At 38.7% G+C, this 19073-nt stretch overlaps 1 protein-coding gene across 2 annotated transcripts in view; it reads left to right on the top strand.

Moving 5' to 3' along the window:
* col5a1 (procollagen, type V, alpha 1) overlaps positions 1-9791 on the top strand; it is a 110281-nt gene extending 100490 nt beyond the window's left edge. For both annotated transcript variants that reach the window (XM_065243893.2, XM_065243892.2), the window contains exons 65-66: positions 4487-4720; positions 7325-9791. In XM_065243893.2, coding sequence (XP_065099965.1) covers positions 4487-4720; positions 7325-7471 — 381 coding nt within the window. In that variant the 3' untranslated portion in view covers positions 7472-9791. The remainder of the gene's footprint in view (positions 1-4486; positions 4721-7324) is intronic.
* The last annotated feature ends 9282 nt before the right edge of the window (positions 9792-19073 follow it).

Here is a 19073-nt window from a genome sequence, read left to right as displayed (position 1 = left end):
GTGGTTCTGAGGATCTGGGTTCTGTCTCTGGAGACCTGCGCTTCTGCATGCTTGTCAGATCTGTTTGCGCCAGGGCATGGTCATCATCAGAACGGCGGAAAACGTGTGTTTTTGCTCAGATTTATGGGTAATCTGAGGGCTGTAGGCAGGGCCATGAGTCAGTCTCTTGCAGTAGAAACGAGAGCAAAAACATTTACAGATGTACAGTAAACCCCATCAGACAATCACACTAGCCAAATGTAACATCAATTTGTAGATATTTCGAGATTTTGCCGGGAGAGGTCTGACTGATGGAATCTGTCTCGTCTATAAACACATGATTTTTGACACACTTGTTAGCTTTGGTCTAAACCCTAGTGAGCATTCTACATGCTGTAGATTGCAATTTAGGTGGCATATTTTTGCTAGTCAGAACAGCAGGCATCAAAATGACACTTTATAAAAAAAATTATTTAGGGCAAAATCTTTGCACAGCATTAATTGTACTTTTCTCAAACCAGGTGAACGGAGTCAAGCAAATACCTTTTTTTAATTATTGAAAATAGTTCCACATAGTTTCAGCGAGACAGTGAGGCAGCTGGCAACGAAGCAGCAGTATGCAGTGAGACATCAGTAAACAGTGAGGCAGCAGTAGACAGTGAGGTAGCGGTAGACAGTGAGGTAGCGGTAGACAGTGAGGCAGCAGTAGACAGTAATGTAGTGGTAGACCACGAGGTAGCGGTAGACAGTGAGGTAGCGGTAGACAGCGAGGAAGCGGTAGACAGCGGGGCAGCGGTAGACAGCGAGGCAGCGGTAGACAGCGAAGTAGCGGTAGACAGCGAGGTAGCAGCGAGGCAGCAGCGAGGCAGCGGTAGACAGTGAGGTAGCAGTAGACAGAGAGGTAGCGGTAGGCTCTGAGGTAGCGGTAGACAGCGTGGCAGGGGTAGACAGCGAGGTAGCGGTAGACAGCGAGGTAGCGGTAGACAGCGAGGTAGCGGTAGACACGGAGGTAACGGTAGACACGGAGGTGAGGTAGACAGGGAGGCAGCGTGGTAGACAGCGAGGCAGTGGTAGACAATGAGGTAGCGGTAGACAGAGAGGTAGCGGTATACAGTGAGGCATAGGTAGACAGTGAGGTAGTATTAGACAGCGAGGTAGTGGTAGACAGCGAGGTAGTGGTAGACCGCGAGGTAGTGGTAGACAGTGAGGTAGAAGTAGACAGTGGTAGACATTGAGGCAGCGGTAGACAGTGAGGTAGTGGTAGACAGCAAGGTAGTGGTAGACAGCAAGGCAGCGGTAGACAGCAAGGCAGCGGTAGACAGCAAGGCAGCGGTAGACAGCAAGGCAGCGGTAGACAGCGAGGTAGTGGTAGACAGCGAGGTAGTGGTAGACAGCGAGGCAGCAGTAGACAACGAGGAAACGGGAGACAACGAGGTAGTGGTAGACAGCGAGGTAGTGGTAGACAGTATAGCAGCGGTATACAGCGAGGCATCGTAGACAGCGAGGTAGCGGTAGACAGCGAGGTAGCGGTAGACAGCGAGGTAGCGGTAGACAGCGAGGTAGCGGTAGACACGGAGGTAACGGTAGACACGGAGGTGAGGTAGACAGGGAGGCAGCGTGGTAGACAGCGAGGCAGTGGTAGACAATGAGGTAGCGGTAGACAGAGAGGTAGCGGTATACAGTGAGGCATAGGTAGACAGTGAGGTAGTATTAGACAGCGAGGTAGTGGTAGACAGCGAGGTAGTGGTAGACCGCGAGGTAGTGGTAGACAGTGAGGTAGAAGTAGACAGTGGTAGACATTGAGGCAGCGGTAGACAGCGAGGTAGTGGTAGACAGCAAGGCAGCGGTAGACAGCAAGGCAGCGGTAGACAGCAAGGCAGCGGTAGACAGCAAGGCAGCGGTAGACAGCAAGGCAGCGGTAGACAGCAAGGCAGCGGTAGACAGCAAGGCAGCGGTAGACAGCAAGGCAGTGGTAGACAACAGGGTAGTGTTAGACAGCGAGGTAGTGGTAGACAGCGAGGCAGCAGTAGACAACGAGGAAACGGGAGACAACGAGGTAGTGGTAGACAGCGAGGTAGTGGTAGACAGTATAGCAGCGGTATACAGCGAGGCATCGTAGACAGCGAGGTAGGGGTAGACAGCGAGGTAGTGGTAGACAGTATAGCAGCGGTAGACAGCGATGCATCGTAGACAGCTAGGTAGCGGTAGACAGTGAGGCAGTGGTAGACAATGAGGTACCGGTAGACAGAGAGGTAGTGGGAGGCAGCGGTAGACAGAGAGGCAGCGGTAGACAGCGAGGCAACGGTAGACAGCGAGGTAACGATAGACAGTGGTAGACAGCGAGGCAGCGGTAGGCAGCGAGGCAGCGGTAGACAGTGAGGCAGCGGTAGACAGGGAGTCAGTGGTAGACAGCGAGGTAGCGGTAGACAGCGAGGCAGCAGTAGACAACGAGGTAGCGGTAGACAGCGAGGCAGCGGTAGACAGTGGTAGAGAGAGGCAGCAGTAGACAGCGAGGCAGCGGTAGACAGCAAGGTAGCGGTAGACAGTGAGGTAACGGTAGACAGTGGTAGACAGCGAGGCAGCGGTAGGCAGCGAGGCAGCGGTAGACAGTGGTAGACAGAGGCAGCAGTAGACAGCGAGGCAGCGGTAGACAGTGGTAGACAGAGGCAGCAGTAGACAGCGAGGCAGCGGTAGACAACAAGGTAGCGGTAGACAGCGAGGCAGCGGTAGACAGTGGTAGACAGAGGTAGCGGTAGACAGCAAGGCAGCGGTAGACAGCGAGGCAGCAGTAGACAACGAGGTAGCGGTAGACAGAGGCAGCAGTAGACAGCGAGGCAGCGGTAGACAGTGGTAGACAGAGGCAGCAGTAGACAGCGAGGCAGCGGTAGACAACAAGGTAGCGGTAGACAGCGAGGCAGCGGTAGACAGTGGTAGACAGAGGTAGCGGTAGACAGCGAGGCAGCGGTAGACAGTGGTAGACAGAGGCAGCAGTAGACAGCGAGGCAGCGGTAGACAGCGAGGCAGCGGTAGACAGCGAGGCAACGATAGACAGTGGTAGACAGCGAGGCAGCGGTAGGCAGCGAGGCAGCGGTAGACAGTGAGGCAGTGGTAGACAGCGAGGCAGTGGTAGACAGCGAGGCAGCGGTAGACAGCGAGGCAGCGGTAGACAACGAGGTATCGGTAGACAGCGAGGCAGCGGTAGACAGTGGTAGACAGAGGCAGCAGTAGACAGCGAGGCAGCGGTAGACAGCAAGGTAGCGGTAGACAGCAAGGCAGCAGGGAGGCAGCTGACTATAGACACAGGAAGGCAACAGTAGACACTGAGGCAAGAATGAGGCAACTGACAGCGAGGCAGCTGTAGATAGTGAAAGCGGCAGTGAGGTAGCAGCAGACAGTGAGGTAGCAGGAAGCAGCTTATAACAAAGCAGCTGACTAAGGTTTAGAACGAAGCTGTTCTGTGTCTGTTTACCCACTGAGCTTCTGGGTTCAGCCACTCTTGACATGCAGCTGTAAACATGAGGTAATGTGTTCAGGGCGTGGATGGATGTGGGGTGGGTTGCATGCACAAAGTATGTGTGTAACTTGTTTCACTGTGCTTGTGAGGACCACATTTCTGACTGTTTTAACAAATAGATGATCTAAAACTGACTTCACTATCAGGTACAAAAAGTACTGTATTCATACCTTGGTTCAGTCACAGTACTATAATGTATCTCAGGGGTCCTCACAAGTATTTGTGTACAAGTTTACAAATGTGTGTGTGTTAAGTCACACATGCATGCAAGGTCAGTAAATATGAGAATATGTGTAAAGAAGCTCCTACTCGTAAGTATACACTATAATGTTTTGTGGCATGTATGCTGCATGCGCTTCACTCTCGCAGTCAGTCACATATGTGTGTGTTTGTGGATCAGAGGAGATGGAGTTTTCTTCTCAACACGGGTTGGTATAATAAAAGAATGGAAACGAAACGTTTGCATATTTTTGGTCATGCAAATGTTGCGTCACACCACAAAGGGAATTTGCATATAAAGCAGCAACTGGTTTGAATGCATTAGTGAAATCTCTGAAACATTTAAATAAGATTATACTCCATGTCTGAATGTGAATTTGTTTTGTTTTTAACACAAGCAGAGCAGATCTGTTTTGAGGGTGCATTATGGGTAATAGAGTGTGGCATGGCTATCAGAAACACAGAAGCATTCAGTAGCAAGAGATCATAGAGAAGATTAACAAAACCAAAAAAGTTTTAGGATCATTATTTTTGGGTTTGAAACGACTCTGACTTTCCATGTGAAATTCATCTTTGAACCTTTAAATGAGAATTTAAGGTAAAAATCAAGTTTTTAGCTTGAACATATGAATAAATCCAAACCCAAAACAGCATTCATTGACCTTGAAGTACAATAAGACCAAAGGGGTGTGATGTGTAGTTTTCAACAGAATCTCTGGGTGCCGTTTATCTAGCTGTTATCTAGACCAGACTTCTTTTTGTTTGTGGATGTAGCTCTCTTACGTGGATGCAGAAGGAAACCCGATCAGTGTTGTCCAGATGACGTTCCTGCGTTTACTCAGTGCCACGGCACGGCAGAACATCACCTACAACTGTTACCAGTCTGTGGCTTGGCACGACCAGGATCAGGACTCTTATGACAAAGCCATCCGCTTCCTGGGCTCCAACGATGAGGAGATGTCATACGACAACAACCCGTACATCAGAGCCGCTGTCGACGGATGTGCGGTAAGCACATGGCCTGACGAGAAATACATTCATTCAGAAAGTTTAAAAAGCATTTTCATATGAATGAGTAAAAGAAAATGTCATGCTATTGATGCAATAATTTCATGCAAACTATCGCCAGACACATACTTTAACCTGTATGCCAATGCAAGTGAATACATTAGCTTTTGCATTAGGGTCAGTGATGTGCTTTTGCATTAGGGTTAGTGACGAAAACGGTCTGGCAAGATGAGAAATTCAAAAATCTTTTTAAAAACTTGCAGCAGATATATTTCAATGCACATGAAGTATTTATGTTGATTTTATTACATTTGCACAATTTTTATAAAAGTAAGACTGCATGGACCTAAAAATGTCAAACGGTGTAACCGCCAATTGCGACGAAGAATGAGCAATATTAAATATTTTATCCACCTTGATGGCATGTAAGTGTAATCATCAAAAAAAAAAAAAAAAAAAAATCACTTTAAAATATCACACAAAAATACATTTTATTAGTTATTACTAAATGTACATTTTTATGCCTTTTTGTAATATTTGTCTGGACATATTCTGAAAACAGCTGTTTATAAATAATCTTTGACAAATGATGTTAAAAAAACATATTAAACTAAACTAGATGATTATATTTTATTCCACATTTTTTATGAATATTTTTTTTTATTAAAAAAATACTAGTTACACGAATTGACACAGACTGGTTACACCACATTGACATTTTTGCAATTATCCCCCAAATATTCTTTCAAAATGAAATAAAACCGAAATTTTAGACTTGGTTCTCAAAAAAGAAAATTTATGCAAGTAATCTGCAAAATTATTTTGAAATTTTAACCCTTTACATTTAATTTTTTCATACGGACACAAAATAATTAACGTCACGTTAAGACTGAATGGACCTGAAAATGTCAAATGGTGTAACCGCCAATTGCGACAAAGAATGAGAAATATGAAATATTTTATCCACCTTAATGGCATGTAAGCGTTATTAAAAAAAATCATTTTAAGATATCACACAAAATACATTTGATTAGTTATTACTAAATGTAAATTTTATGTATTTTTGTAATATTTGTCCTGACATATGCTGAAAACAGCTCTGTTTTTTAAATAATCTTTGACAAATTATGTAAAAATTTATGTAAAAAAAAATCATATTAAACTAAACTAGATGCTTATATTTTATTCCACATTTTTTATGAATACATTTATTTTTTCATAAAAAATACTAGTTACACCAATTGACACAGACCGGTTACACCACACTGACATTTTGCAATTATCCCCCAAATATTCTTTCAAAATGAAATAAAACCAGAAATTTTAGACTTGGTCCTCAAAAAAGAAAATATATGCAAGTAATCTGCAAATTATTTTGGAATTTTAACCCTTTTACATTAAATTTATCCATATGGACACAAAATAATTAATGTAATGTTAAGACTGAATGGACCTAAAAATGTGAAGTGGTGTTACCGCCAAATTGTGACAAAGAATGAGAAATAATAAATATTTTATCCACCTTGATGGGATGCAAGCATAATCATAAAAAAAACTTTTTAAAATATGACACAAAAATAAATTTGATCAGTTATTACTAAATGTAAATATTTATGCCTTTTTGTATTATTTGTCCGGACATATGCTGAAAAACAGCTCTGTTTTCTAACATTTTTTTTTTTTACAAATGATGTAAAAATGTATGTAAAAAATCATATTAAACTAAACTAAATTATTATACTTTTTTTTTTACTCCAAATTTTTTATGAATATATTTATATTTTCATTTAAAAAGAAATATTCACACCAATTGACATAGACCGGTTACACCACATTGACATTTTTGCAATTATCCCCCAAATATTCTTTCAAAATTAATTAAAAATTTTAGACTTGGTCCTCAAAAAAGAAAATGTATGCAAGTAATCAGCTAAATTATTTTGAAATTTTAACCCTTTTACATTTCATTTATCCATACAGACACAAAATAATTAACATCACATTAAGACTGAATGGACCTGAAAATGTCAAATGGTGTAACCGCCAATTGTGACAAAGAATGAGAAATATTTTATCCAACTTAATGGCATGAAAGCATAATCATCAAAAAATATATATATTTTTTAAAATATCACACAAAACTAAATTTTATCAGTTATTACAAAATGTAAATTTTTATGCCTTTTAGTAATATTTGTCCTGACATATGCGGAAAAACAGCTCTGTTTTCTAAACAATTCTTTACAAATGATGTAAAAATGTATGTAAAAATATAATTTGATATATGAATATATTTTCATAAAAAAAAGTTCGACCAACTGACACAGACCGGTTACACCACATTAACATTTTTGCAATTATCCCCCAAATATTCTTTCAAAATGAAATAAAACCAGAAATTTTAGACTTGGTCCTCAAAAAAGAGAATAAATGCAAGTAATCTGCAAATTCATTTTAAAATTTTAACCCTTTTACATTTAACCATACGGACACAAAATGATTAACTTCACGTCACTGACCCGGTAACAACATTGTCAATCCTACAGTGTTGCCATTGATTCGTCAAATAACATACTAACATTTCCTTTTTCTTTTACTTTGCAGTTGAAAAAGGGCTACGAAAAGACTATTCTTGAGATCAACACGCCAAAGGTGGAGCAGGTACCGTTTGTTGACATTATGTTCAACGATTTCGGCGGAGCGACGCAGAAGTTTGGCTTCGAGGTCGGACCGGCCTGTTTCATCGGCTAAGACTGCTCACCGAGCACACGCAAAAACATATTCATTTCCTCTGAAACAAAACACAAGAAAGAAATAGGACAACATATTTGTAAAGTTTTGTGTTTCCAAAAAAAAAAACAAATTTGAAGAAAGAATGGATGTCTAAACAATGGGTTATTAAAACCTCAGTGTACCCTCTTCATCACATGCAAGTTTTGAAACTGGATGAGGTCATCGCTCATATATCTCCAAGCCCCACCCACTTTACACCTGTCTGAGTCTTCGCCCTGCCCCGCCCCCTGTGATGCCACTCCTACGGGCTATAATGGTTTATTTCCGCCGCGGGGAGACCCCTTCTCCGTGTTTCACGTACGAGAAATAGTTTTGTCTGTTTGTTTACTGGGGTTTAATGTTGTCCTCCCTTCCACATTCACATCAAAGCTTTGGTTTTTTGTGCATACTTGTCTTCCATTCCCTGGAATGGTGATTATATATATAAATATATATAAATATTTTTTCTATGTTTGTAAGTACTTTCTGTATATTTTTTTTCTGGTGAAGTGATTTTTTGGCTCTGGCTTCAAAACGTGCATGTGAACCCATTGAGCGATAAGGACAGAGCTGCTTGGAAAGAGTAGAAAACAACGTAAAGTATCAGATATCTGAAACACCCCCAAATAAAGATATGCATCAGAGGGTCTGAAAAAGAGACAACAAAATAAAGGAAATTAATAACAAAATGTTTTATTGCAGATGTGAACGGCGTCTTTTGTGCTTTAAATGACAATAAACGTAAGATAGAGAGTGCACACGGCCACAAAGTCAGCATTGATTTGCTCACACGGGAGTCTGAGCTCACACGTACAGGCCGTCACACTGAGGAAACACAATATCGGTAAACTAGGTGCTATTTCCTTTTGTCTGTGGTGCTACAAATATATACCTTTCCTGTTTTTTGTTTGTTTTGATTGAACTTGGCTCTGCGGTGACTCCCAAGCAATTTCACGTCTTATGTCTCTGCCTAGGTTGTTTGGGGAGGAGGTGGAGTATTTTTATGCATGTCGTACAATCATATTCACTCATAATTGAAAACATGTTTGCCTTTGAATGTCATTCCTCTGATTTGTCCAGATTCAATTCCTATTACTTGTGGAGAAAAGTGATGTACTGATCCTCTGAAGCACTTACACTTTACATTACAATGTTCATATTACTGATTTCCGACTCAAACATCTTGCGTTGTGCTGGATGTACAATGGACTTATAACGCCCAGCTGCTCGTTTCATTTTCGTTGATTTATAACAGCATGTATTGCGTGTAAAATGGGCTTTGTAATGTAAAGTGTTACCGTTGTTTAGTTACAACACATCTGAGGGCTTGAATTTTTTGTATCGTTTCCTATATGGAAATCAGTGCAATGGAACAGCTTTCACCTCAAACGTTTAACATATTAAAACTTTAAACAGTTCGGATAGCTCTGGAAAATTGGTTTGGGACTCTGTGAATATCTTAATGGAGGATATCTCTTACTAAACGCTTATGCAAAGCAATGAATAGTTTAATGATTTTTTTCTGCCGATTTTAACTTTTCCTCCAAAGATATTTCTCAGTTTTTGAATATAAAAAAATCAAAATTATGTTGTAGATTACAAATTTCTGCTAGGTACTATTACGTTGCTTTCATGCACACATAATACTTCACAGAAATGTTGAATTGAATAGAGCCACCCTTTTATTCATGTAAAGTCCAATGCTATTCTGCATCTTTTGCCACTTCGTGCGCTTTCCCTTTCGCTTTTGACCACTAGACCTGCAAAATCTTGCTCTTTAATTTTTTTTTTTAAATATGACTTGAACTATTTCTTTAAAGACGATTGGAAATGCAAATGAACAATCCAGTTCGATAAACAATAAAAATGATCAACTAATTCTTCTGTACATTTAAAAACAAGCAGAAAATGCTGCCAATAAAGTTTATTCTTATTTGTTTTTGTCTTTGTAATGTTTGTTTGTTTGTTTGTTTTGAGTTCCTGTCAAACCTGTGTACGAGCAAATAGAGAGATACTGGTGTCAATAAATTCAAGTTTTCTGTGTCCACCCATCTTTGTATGTCTTTTGAAGCATTAAAACTTTTCTGTATGCATGAAATTGTTAAGCTTTTTCTCTTAATGTTTCTTTCTTTCCCCAGTTTGGCCGTATTATGATCTAGACTTGAAGTGATCGATGAAAACGGGCCTGTCCTTCATTGTGAAATGGAGCGAGAGCGATGATTGTTGTAACGCTCTACTAAAGCCCATGTTCCTTTGTAGTATATTTATTGTATTATTTAAAAATAAATGTTAATTGATACCAGTAGTGTTCTTTATATCTGATAAATACATATTTGAAATCAGTTACATATCATTTGATTTTGCTATTGATCTTATATTTGTAGTGATACAGCAGGGGTCATGTATGTATAGTACTGTAAATGTGTGAAATTTAAGGATGATCACTCTTTTATGTTATGCACATCAGATGTAGAAAGTAAAAATGCACAAGATTTTACATGCATATGTAGATGCAGTAAAGATCACATACATTAAGATGGATTGGTGTGTTCGCCCTCTTAGTATCAATAGGTCCAGGTATTGATGGAGTCCTCTGATGATACCTGTAAAGATGGAAGAGTGAAACATCAAATGAATGCCAGGTATGAAAGCACAAGAGCATGAACCGTATTAAATAGGTAAAAAATAATATGTGACCCTGGACCACAAAACCAGTCTTAAGTCGCACAGGTATATTCGTAGCAATAGCCAACAATACATTGTATGAGTCAAAATGGTCAATTTTTTTCTTTTATGCCAAAAATTATTTGGATATTACGTAAAGATCATGCTCCATGAACATTTTTTTTACATTTCCTACTGTAAATATCTCAAAACTTTATTTTTTGTGAATGGATGCATTTGCTAAGTACAACTTAAAAAATGTTTTTACACCCTCTGATTTTTTTATTGACCAGATATTGTCCCATTCTAACAAAACAAAGCTTATTTATTCAGCTTTCAGATGATGCATAAATCTCAATTTCAAAAAATTGACCCTTATGGCTGGTTTTGTGGTCCAGGGTCACATATATATATTTACATTATTAACATCTAAAACAAGCATAGAATAAGTTAAACTAATTTTGTTACACCAACTTAATACATTTAAATTCCTTGGTCATGAAATAACTTGTTCAATAAACTTTGTTCAGTTACAAAAAACGTCCACGAAATTAGTTCTGTTTAACAAGAGTTCTCTTTGTTTAAGATCATTCAATCAAACAATGTCTTGTTGAACTAACTTGATAAATGTCAGTTAGTGTATCATACACATTAGCATAAACACATGTTAGTGTGCCGGTAATAATTGCATATGACACATGGGATAAACACATGAGATGAGACTTATCTTCACACTGGTATTAACACAGTTAGTGTTCATTAAGTCCCTCACATCCCACAACCTAACCACAAGCACCACTCGTCTGCACCAAGGTAACCACACTGAACAACATGATTGAATCAAGTTTTCTTAAAATAAAATTAAAAGTTAATAAATGTTAATTTCATTTTAACAACATTTAATCATGCGGAACAGGTGTCCACAAGTTCTTTTTTCAGTGAAAAAAAATATATACGATAAACGATAAAAATATAAAATAAATAAACATTAAACACTAACAAATCCTTCTCTTTACTTGAAAGTAAATACAATAATATTTAACTAAAAAAATACTCTCCAAATTGCATGCAAAGTATTCTGGGAAATACAGATTCACTGCCCATTTAATCAACCTCCAACCCATATGATTGATTTCGTTTGTCCATTTCACCAAATACGACCAAAAGATTTGTTTACTAAATTAGCGTTTCTACTGGCAGCAGGTGAAACTTAATATATTAGTGTGTGAAATGATATTTTGGGGTTCATTTTGCTATGATGACTTGTACAATTCAATTTTTTCAATTCAATTCAATTTTATTTATATAGTGCTTTTCACAATTGTTAATTGTTGCAAAGCAGCTTTACATGAGTAGATGTAGAGGAGAACACAGAAAATCAATAGATAATATAAGAAGTAGAATATAGCGGCTAAGAATAAACCATGCAAGCGAGCGTATTAATAATGTAACGTATACAGTACAGTGCTAAGTTAAGCCAAAGTTGGCTGACTCTCCCTGGGACGAAAAAAACCCTGTGGGAAAAACTCCTAGAAGGACAAAAACCCTTGGGAGAAATTAATATATATTTAGGATAAGGATAAGATTTTCAAAACTGCCAGGATTAAGTATTTTATTACACATTACACTATTCAGGCATTTAGGGCAAATAACGTACCCATTTATTTATTATATGATATAAACACTGCATACAAAACAGTCACAAGTGTACCGAGGTCAAACGATCGATTTATTTGAAGAAAAATAAATGATGACAATCCGCAAAAGTGATGACAATCCGCTGTAAATATCAGATCCGGTGTACACCGATTCAAAAACTGCCGCCAGAAGAAGCGATGATACGTGAATGTGTCTAATTTAATAAGGCAAAAAACTTAAAACGTAACAGGAGGACACTCATCCCTTAATACATCACTGTACGTTATTACGTTAACACCTTATGTTAATAAGGTGCTTGCACAAACCACATATGAGGTTATTATTTTTTAGAGGACAGTCTCATTTAGTAATATAAAAAAATCATTAGTAAAAAATCAGTCCCAACACAAATTAGTTAAGTTAACCAAAATTTTGGCAAATATGTCACATTTAGGTTGAGACCAAATGTCCAACAATCATGCTGTATTAACCTTTATGTGTTGTTGTTGGGGATGTTTTTTCTCCACTGTGGGGTTTTTGAGTCTTAATTTGACCACAACTTTGGCTGTGTTTCAGCAAATGGAATGCTTTTTGGTGACATATCTTATATTTAAACATATTTTAAGATGCTTTTGAAAACTCAACAATATACTGTGGGCAAATTTACTACCCTTTTGTGTTGTTAGTGGATGAAAACATCCACTAAATTAACTGTAAAAATGTATGTAGATTAATACACACAGACCCGCACGCACGCACGCGCACACACACACACACACACACACACACACACACACACACACACACACACACACACACACACACACACACACACACACACACACACACAGATAAGTACTCATGATCCCTATTTTAAACCTCTGATTTAAACTGAATTTAGAGTTTCAGGCAGAAGCTTTAACACCACACTAAATCCCAATAAAATAAATGAACTTTTTATCGGTTTGAAATATGAGTTATACGCTTTGCAAATTGCCAATATAAATCGACCAGACATTTTCTCATAACCTTTTAGAAAAGCTGAAGTAATGAGTTACATCTGTAATCACAGAGTCTCACTGGAGTGTTTTTGTCTCAGGAGGCTGGAGTCACTGGCCTAGATCCATTTCAAACAGCCCAGACTGGAATACCTGGACTGAAACTCATAATATTAACATATTTATTCACCAGGAACATATCAGCTGTGCGGGATCCTCCACAGATCATCAAACAGTAACATACTGTAACCAAAATCTAATTTTATCTTGCAAAATCCAAGCTTAAGTTTCTTCTACTTAAATATCAAATAGCTGAAAATCAAAACTATAAAATAAGCTAAACTAACCCCTCAAAATTAAATCATTAATAATAATAAAAAATTTTTTTTTAAAAGGCGCCTTTCATGGAACTTAAGGACACCTTACAAAATCCATAAAAAAGACATTAAACAATAAAACCAGTACAGCAAATCACATCAGTGGAACCAAAATACGTTTTCCTTTAGGGTGTTAAAAGATGTCCGAAATAAGTTTTTATAAGCTGTCGATTCCAAAAAACAATCGTTTAAAGACACAAAACTGGAAAACAGGCAACTTTTTATAGTACTACTATTAGTAGAATTGCGCCCACTAAAGGGAAACGTAGTACACAATCCACTTTATTCTCCTTAAAGTTTATGGTTCGACAGCTTATAAAAACTTATTTCTGGGTTTTTTTTGGCGTGTTAGCTGTACACATTTTCACACAGCAGCTTTTAGGGATTATTCTGTTTTTGTTATAAGCCAGAAATGACGAGGAGGGGCCTCTCGCAATACAAAGTCAATAGAGAAGGTTGGATTGTTTTCCCCCCGGTGGGCGTGGTTTTCAAATTAGCAAAACTGCTCTCTGTCTCTATACTGATTTGAACATTTGCATAACACCGCCCTAATGTACACGCAAAGATAGAGGGTTTAACTTTCAATCACGCTGTAGTATTGTTGTTTCCGCTATGATGAGTACGCGCTGTGTGTAAAACTACTTAGTTTGGCCTTCCAATAGAGTAAACATTAAGAAACCAGGGGACTCATTTATAAAGCCTGCGTACGCAAAAAGATTTGATCGTAAAGTGTGCGTAGGCGAAAATCCACGGCAAAGTCCATATTTATAAAAACCGTCTTTGACGTGGAAAAGTCCTTAGCGCCACGTCAGGGTCTGAGCAGACTAAGCACTTTTGCTTGTCTGATTGCTGCAGGTTTTTGGAAATATAAGCTATTCTTGCTGTTTGAAATTCGGTTTAAACATTGACAAGCGCTTTTTATATGTCTGACATTAATTACACATCGTTTAAAGGCGGAGATCTGAAACTGCTCGGCTGCACGCACAAGTTCAAGTTAATTTCTGATTTATAGATTTGAAAGGGGTACGCGCGTTTTCTGCGCGTACGTTCGGTTTATGAATCACACGTACGCATTTTTGTGAAATGATCGTAAGATCAAATTTAGGATGGTTTTTACGCAGCATTTTATAAATGAGGCCCCAGGGGTTAGGTTTTATTTACAACACTGTTTCAGAACAGTACAGCCCAAATGTTCGATTGTGTGCTGCACATTTTACGAAAGGACTACTTTCCAAAACACGGGGGAGGACAAGGCTGGATGTACACAAAGACTTTGTCTAAAAGTGGAGCATCTACAATTTGGTTCTGCTGACGATTCAAATGCGAGTTTTGTGCAGTGCAGAGTAGCGCTTGTTTGTCATTTGTACAATCACAAATGTAGACATAGTTTTATCTTTTAGAATCCTTACCCTACTAATCTGTTATGTTATGCTTACATCACGCTGCTAAAGTTGATTGATCTGCATTTTCTGGGTCAGATTCAGGGTCGTGTTGATAAGGTAGTAAATTCGATATTATCCCCTGGCTTAACTATTGCATGGCAGTGAGCGTCACATTTCCATTTACGTAATTGAGGTATTCGGCCAATCCAATGCACTGGATAGCTGACCAATCGGTTCACACTGCGCTTTCTCAGAACAATGAGCTTTGTACAAAATGACCAGTTACAGAAGGGTGTACTTAGGGGTGTTACAAAAATTTACGGTATGTGGAAAATAATGTGTTTTTTAAACCATAAACCATGCGAACACACCAAATACACAAAGTAATATGCTTTTTAGCCACAAAATATGGGCCCTTTAAGCAGTTATGCAGCTCAACTACAGAAAGAGGCATCAAACCAGATAATATGTTTGAAATACAGTAGCATACTACTTAAGCAGCATGCATTTATTCAAACATAGATTTTATTTTTGCACCTGAAATACTTGGAATGATTTTATAACCACATGCATAAGATCTCTGACTTAGCATATAACAAAGCATAAAAATGTGAAGGGGGAACTTGAGAAAGTCAATGAGATGTCTAAAGGTGCAATAATTTATGTACAGGATGAAAGAACAGTAAACATGGCCTTTAGGATTGTTTGAAATACACCACAGGAGGAAACTGAGATGCAGAGAGAGAAAAAGAGAGAGAGAGACAGAAAGAAAGAGAGAGAGTGTGTGTGTGTGTGTGTGTGTGTTTGCGTGTAGATCAGAGGTCTGGATAATGTTGAACCATTGTGATTAAAGGTTCAAACTGACAGCCTGTGTGCACATGTGTGTGTGTGTGCACACGTAAATGCGAAAACAAACCCATCATCTATGAGATAGACACTTAAAAATGACAACAAACCAAAGGTCAGGTGCGATCTGAAAATGTGATAATTGTTACAGTAAACACAAACCTCGAACAGATTGCGACTGTGTTTGTGTCACACAAATAGGGTGTTTAATTTCATTATCTGCACTTATTATAGACCATAAGGATGAACATATGGCCCTTAGCTTTGTTATTTTGTTACTGCAGGGTTGTGGTATTTTTTGGCAGCAAGTAGTAAGAGTTAGCACATGCCCTGCTATAAACACACACGCACCGCACACACACACATAGTAATGTAGGGATATCCTATCTTCTAGCCCTAATCTTAATCCAACCAGGTGATTCTCGCGAAATTAGATTTATTGGGGGTCATGAAACATTTTGATAATAAAAGTAAATGCTATCAAAATAAGAAGCATACAGTTACAAACATCTCTTCATGTACTATTTTGCACATGATTTCAAATGACATCATACAAGCCAATTTTGTTGTTTTTTCCACATTTAAGGGGAAATTTTCATTACCGCAACGTGTCCATGACTGGATTTGAGTTCTTTGACATGGAAATATTATGGTATAAACATGTGGTATTTGGTGATCATTGGTAAATGTAGAGACAATATTAAGAAATATAAATGTGTCCAAGACCAATTTTCTCATCCTTTGCAACAATTTTCAATCATTGTTTAAGCCCTCAAAGAACTAACATTTACAAATAAAATTGTAAAAAAAAGTTCTCATTTTTTCTCTCCAAATAAAAGTTGAAATTTATTCCTAGACAACTTTTTAGTTCTCATTACCGAAACATGAGTTTGAAAATTGATATATTTAATGTAAAATCATGTTGCGGTAATGATATTTTGATAATGATAATCTAAAAAATTTAAATTATTCTATAGGAAATATTTTTAAATCCTCTGAAAATAATGGTTATAGGAAGTTCAGACCTTAATCTTATATGTGCAAAAAAATTGGCTTCAAGGGCTTTTTAAAAATTCTGATGCTGGACACTTTCTAAGCCAACCACTAACCCTATTTACAGTACATTTATGTCTTTGGGAAAATTTCCCAGCCCTAAACAGATTTTGAAACCATTTAATAACTTTAGTCAGTATTGTAGTATCATGTACATTATTAAGTCCATTTTACTGTGACTACAAAACATATAATTTATATTTGCTTGTATATGCCAAAATTACATTTTTAGTTAATGTCCCTGGTAGAGCAATGGTTCTGTGTCCACACCTTAGGAAGATGCAAACTGATAAAATGTATACCTTGTAATGACTGTAAGCCGTTTTGAATAAAAGCGTATGTCAAATGCATAAAATGTAAATGTAGTTAATGATTATGTGCAAATTGTCAATTCACAGAAATACTGAACTCTCTTACAAATCTCTTTCCTACACTCAGTCAGAATAGAGACATAATTGGGCCAATCAGGAGGCTGATGATCTTAAAACCTATGATCTCAGAGTCTATAAAGGAAGAAAGCAATATGATGTGAAGTGCAGGATGTGGAGGATCTCACATCACTGTCAAGATAAACACGCTGCTTTAAAAGGATAGTAATGTGATACTCTGATGAGCCCTGAAGCACCATCATCATGGTGCTTATGTCATCTGAAGATAAAAGATGAATTCATGCAGAAATGCATTAACTTGGCATTAATGCAGGAGAATAAAATGCTGCGTTTGGCTGCACTTTGATCAATCCATTTTTTAATTATTCATTTATAGATGAGCTGCCATCACTCTCTATTCTCCTGTCATATCAAGCAACAACTGCTTCTCAAAGACTGAAAGATCTCTTGATAAAAACTGAGGGATTCATGCATCATCAGAAGATAAGAGAGAAGATGAGGTCGATCACAGCTTTATAACAAGTTAAAAAACTGCACACCAAGCTTAAAATAAGAGGATGGGCTGAGTCAAGTTTTTGTTTTCTAAAAATGCTGACAAGTAAGTGAAGGTTGCGAGGTAAGTTGGGTTTAAGAATGTGGAGAGGCACCACGTGGCTCGATGTGATGTAAAACACCACCTTGCCTTGCCTCACAAAAAGAAGGTCCTTGGATTGAGTCTCAACTAACTGTTTCTTACGCAAAAGTGTCGCTTGTAGGCCGAATTGCCAATAGGTGAGAATGTGGATGTTGATGGGTTTGTCTGTGTTATGTGGACTGGCCACCTGTCCAAAATGTTCCTCAGCCCAAGATACTTGGGATAGACTCCAGTACTCTGTACAACTGGTGTAGAAATTCTTTTTAGGCATTTCATCTTTAAGCATTTCTTTTCCTCTCTCTCACTGTTTATTCAAGTCTCTGAGAAGAACAGTCTGTATTATAGGCCATTTAATCATAGCAAACAGTGCACCTGATCTTCAGTATACACAGATAGTGATGTTGGCTTTTGGAGGCATGAGAGAAAGAAGCATGAGGAGAACGATGAAAATGTGACAGTAAATGAGCGCAGGAAGAGAGTTTAGCATGAGGAGAAAGGAGAATGGGACGCATGAGGAGAGAGTGGAGCAGGAGAAGAAAGGTAAATAAGAAAATTGATGAGAGAGTGAATCATGAGGAGAAAGAGAAGCAAAAAGAAAGAGTGGAGGAAGAGGAGAAAGCAGAACAATAAGAATGAGGAGAGAGTGGAGCATGAAGAGAAAGGAGAATGGGAGGCAAAAGGGGAGAGTGGACCATGAGGAGAAAGGAGAAAGGATAATGAGAAGAATGAGTGAGTGAGTGGAGTATGAGGAGAATGAGAAGCATGAGGAGAGAGTAGAGCAAAAGGAGAATGAGAAGAATGAGGAAAGAGTGGAGCATGAGGAGAGAGTGGAGCATGAGGCGAAAGGAGAATGAGAAGAATGAGGAGAGAGTGGAGCATGAGGCGAAAGGAGAATGGGAAGCATGAGGAGAGATTGGAGCAGGAGGAGAAAGGAGAATGAGAAGAATGAGGAGAGAGTGGAGCATGAGAAAAAAGGAGAATGGGAAGCATGAGGAGAGAGCGGAGCATGAGGAGAAAGGAGAATGGGAAGCCTGAGGAGATAGTGGAGCATGAGGAGAAAGGAGAATGGAAAGCATGAGGAAAAATGAGAATGAGCATAATTAGGAAAGAGTGGAGAATGAGGAGAATGGGAAGCATGAGGAGAGAGTGGAGCATTAGGAGAAAGGAGAATGAGAAGCATGAGGAGAAAGGAGATTATGAAGAATAATGAGAGAGAGTGAGGATGAGGAGAAAGGAGAATGAGAAGCAAGAGGAGAATGAGAATGAGAAGCATAAGGAGAGAGTGGTGCATAAGGAGAAAGGACAATGGGAAGCAAGAAGGAGAGAGTGGCGCATGAGAAGAAAGGTTAATGAGAAGAATGAGGAGTCAGAGAAGAATAAGGAGTCAGTGGAGCATGAGGAGAAAGGACAATGGGAAGCAAGAAGGAGAGAGTGGCACATGAGAAGAAAGGAGAATGAGAAGCAATAAGAGACAGTGGAGCATGAGGAGAAAGGTTAATGAGAAGAATGAGGAGAGAGTGGAGCATGAGGAGAAAGGAGAATGAGAAGCATGAGGAGAGAGTGGAGCAGGAGAAGAATGGGAAGGAAAAGGAGAAAGTGG

This window comes from Paramisgurnus dabryanus, chromosome 18 (genome assembly GCF_030506205.2).
Source record: "Paramisgurnus dabryanus chromosome 18, PD_genome_1.1, whole genome shotgun sequence".
In the NCBI taxonomy this organism is placed as follows: Eukaryota; Metazoa; Chordata; class Actinopteri; order Cypriniformes; family Cobitidae; genus Paramisgurnus; species Paramisgurnus dabryanus.
Note: the sequence above shows the minus strand (reverse complement) of the source record. Positions and strands in the feature narration are given on the sequence as shown.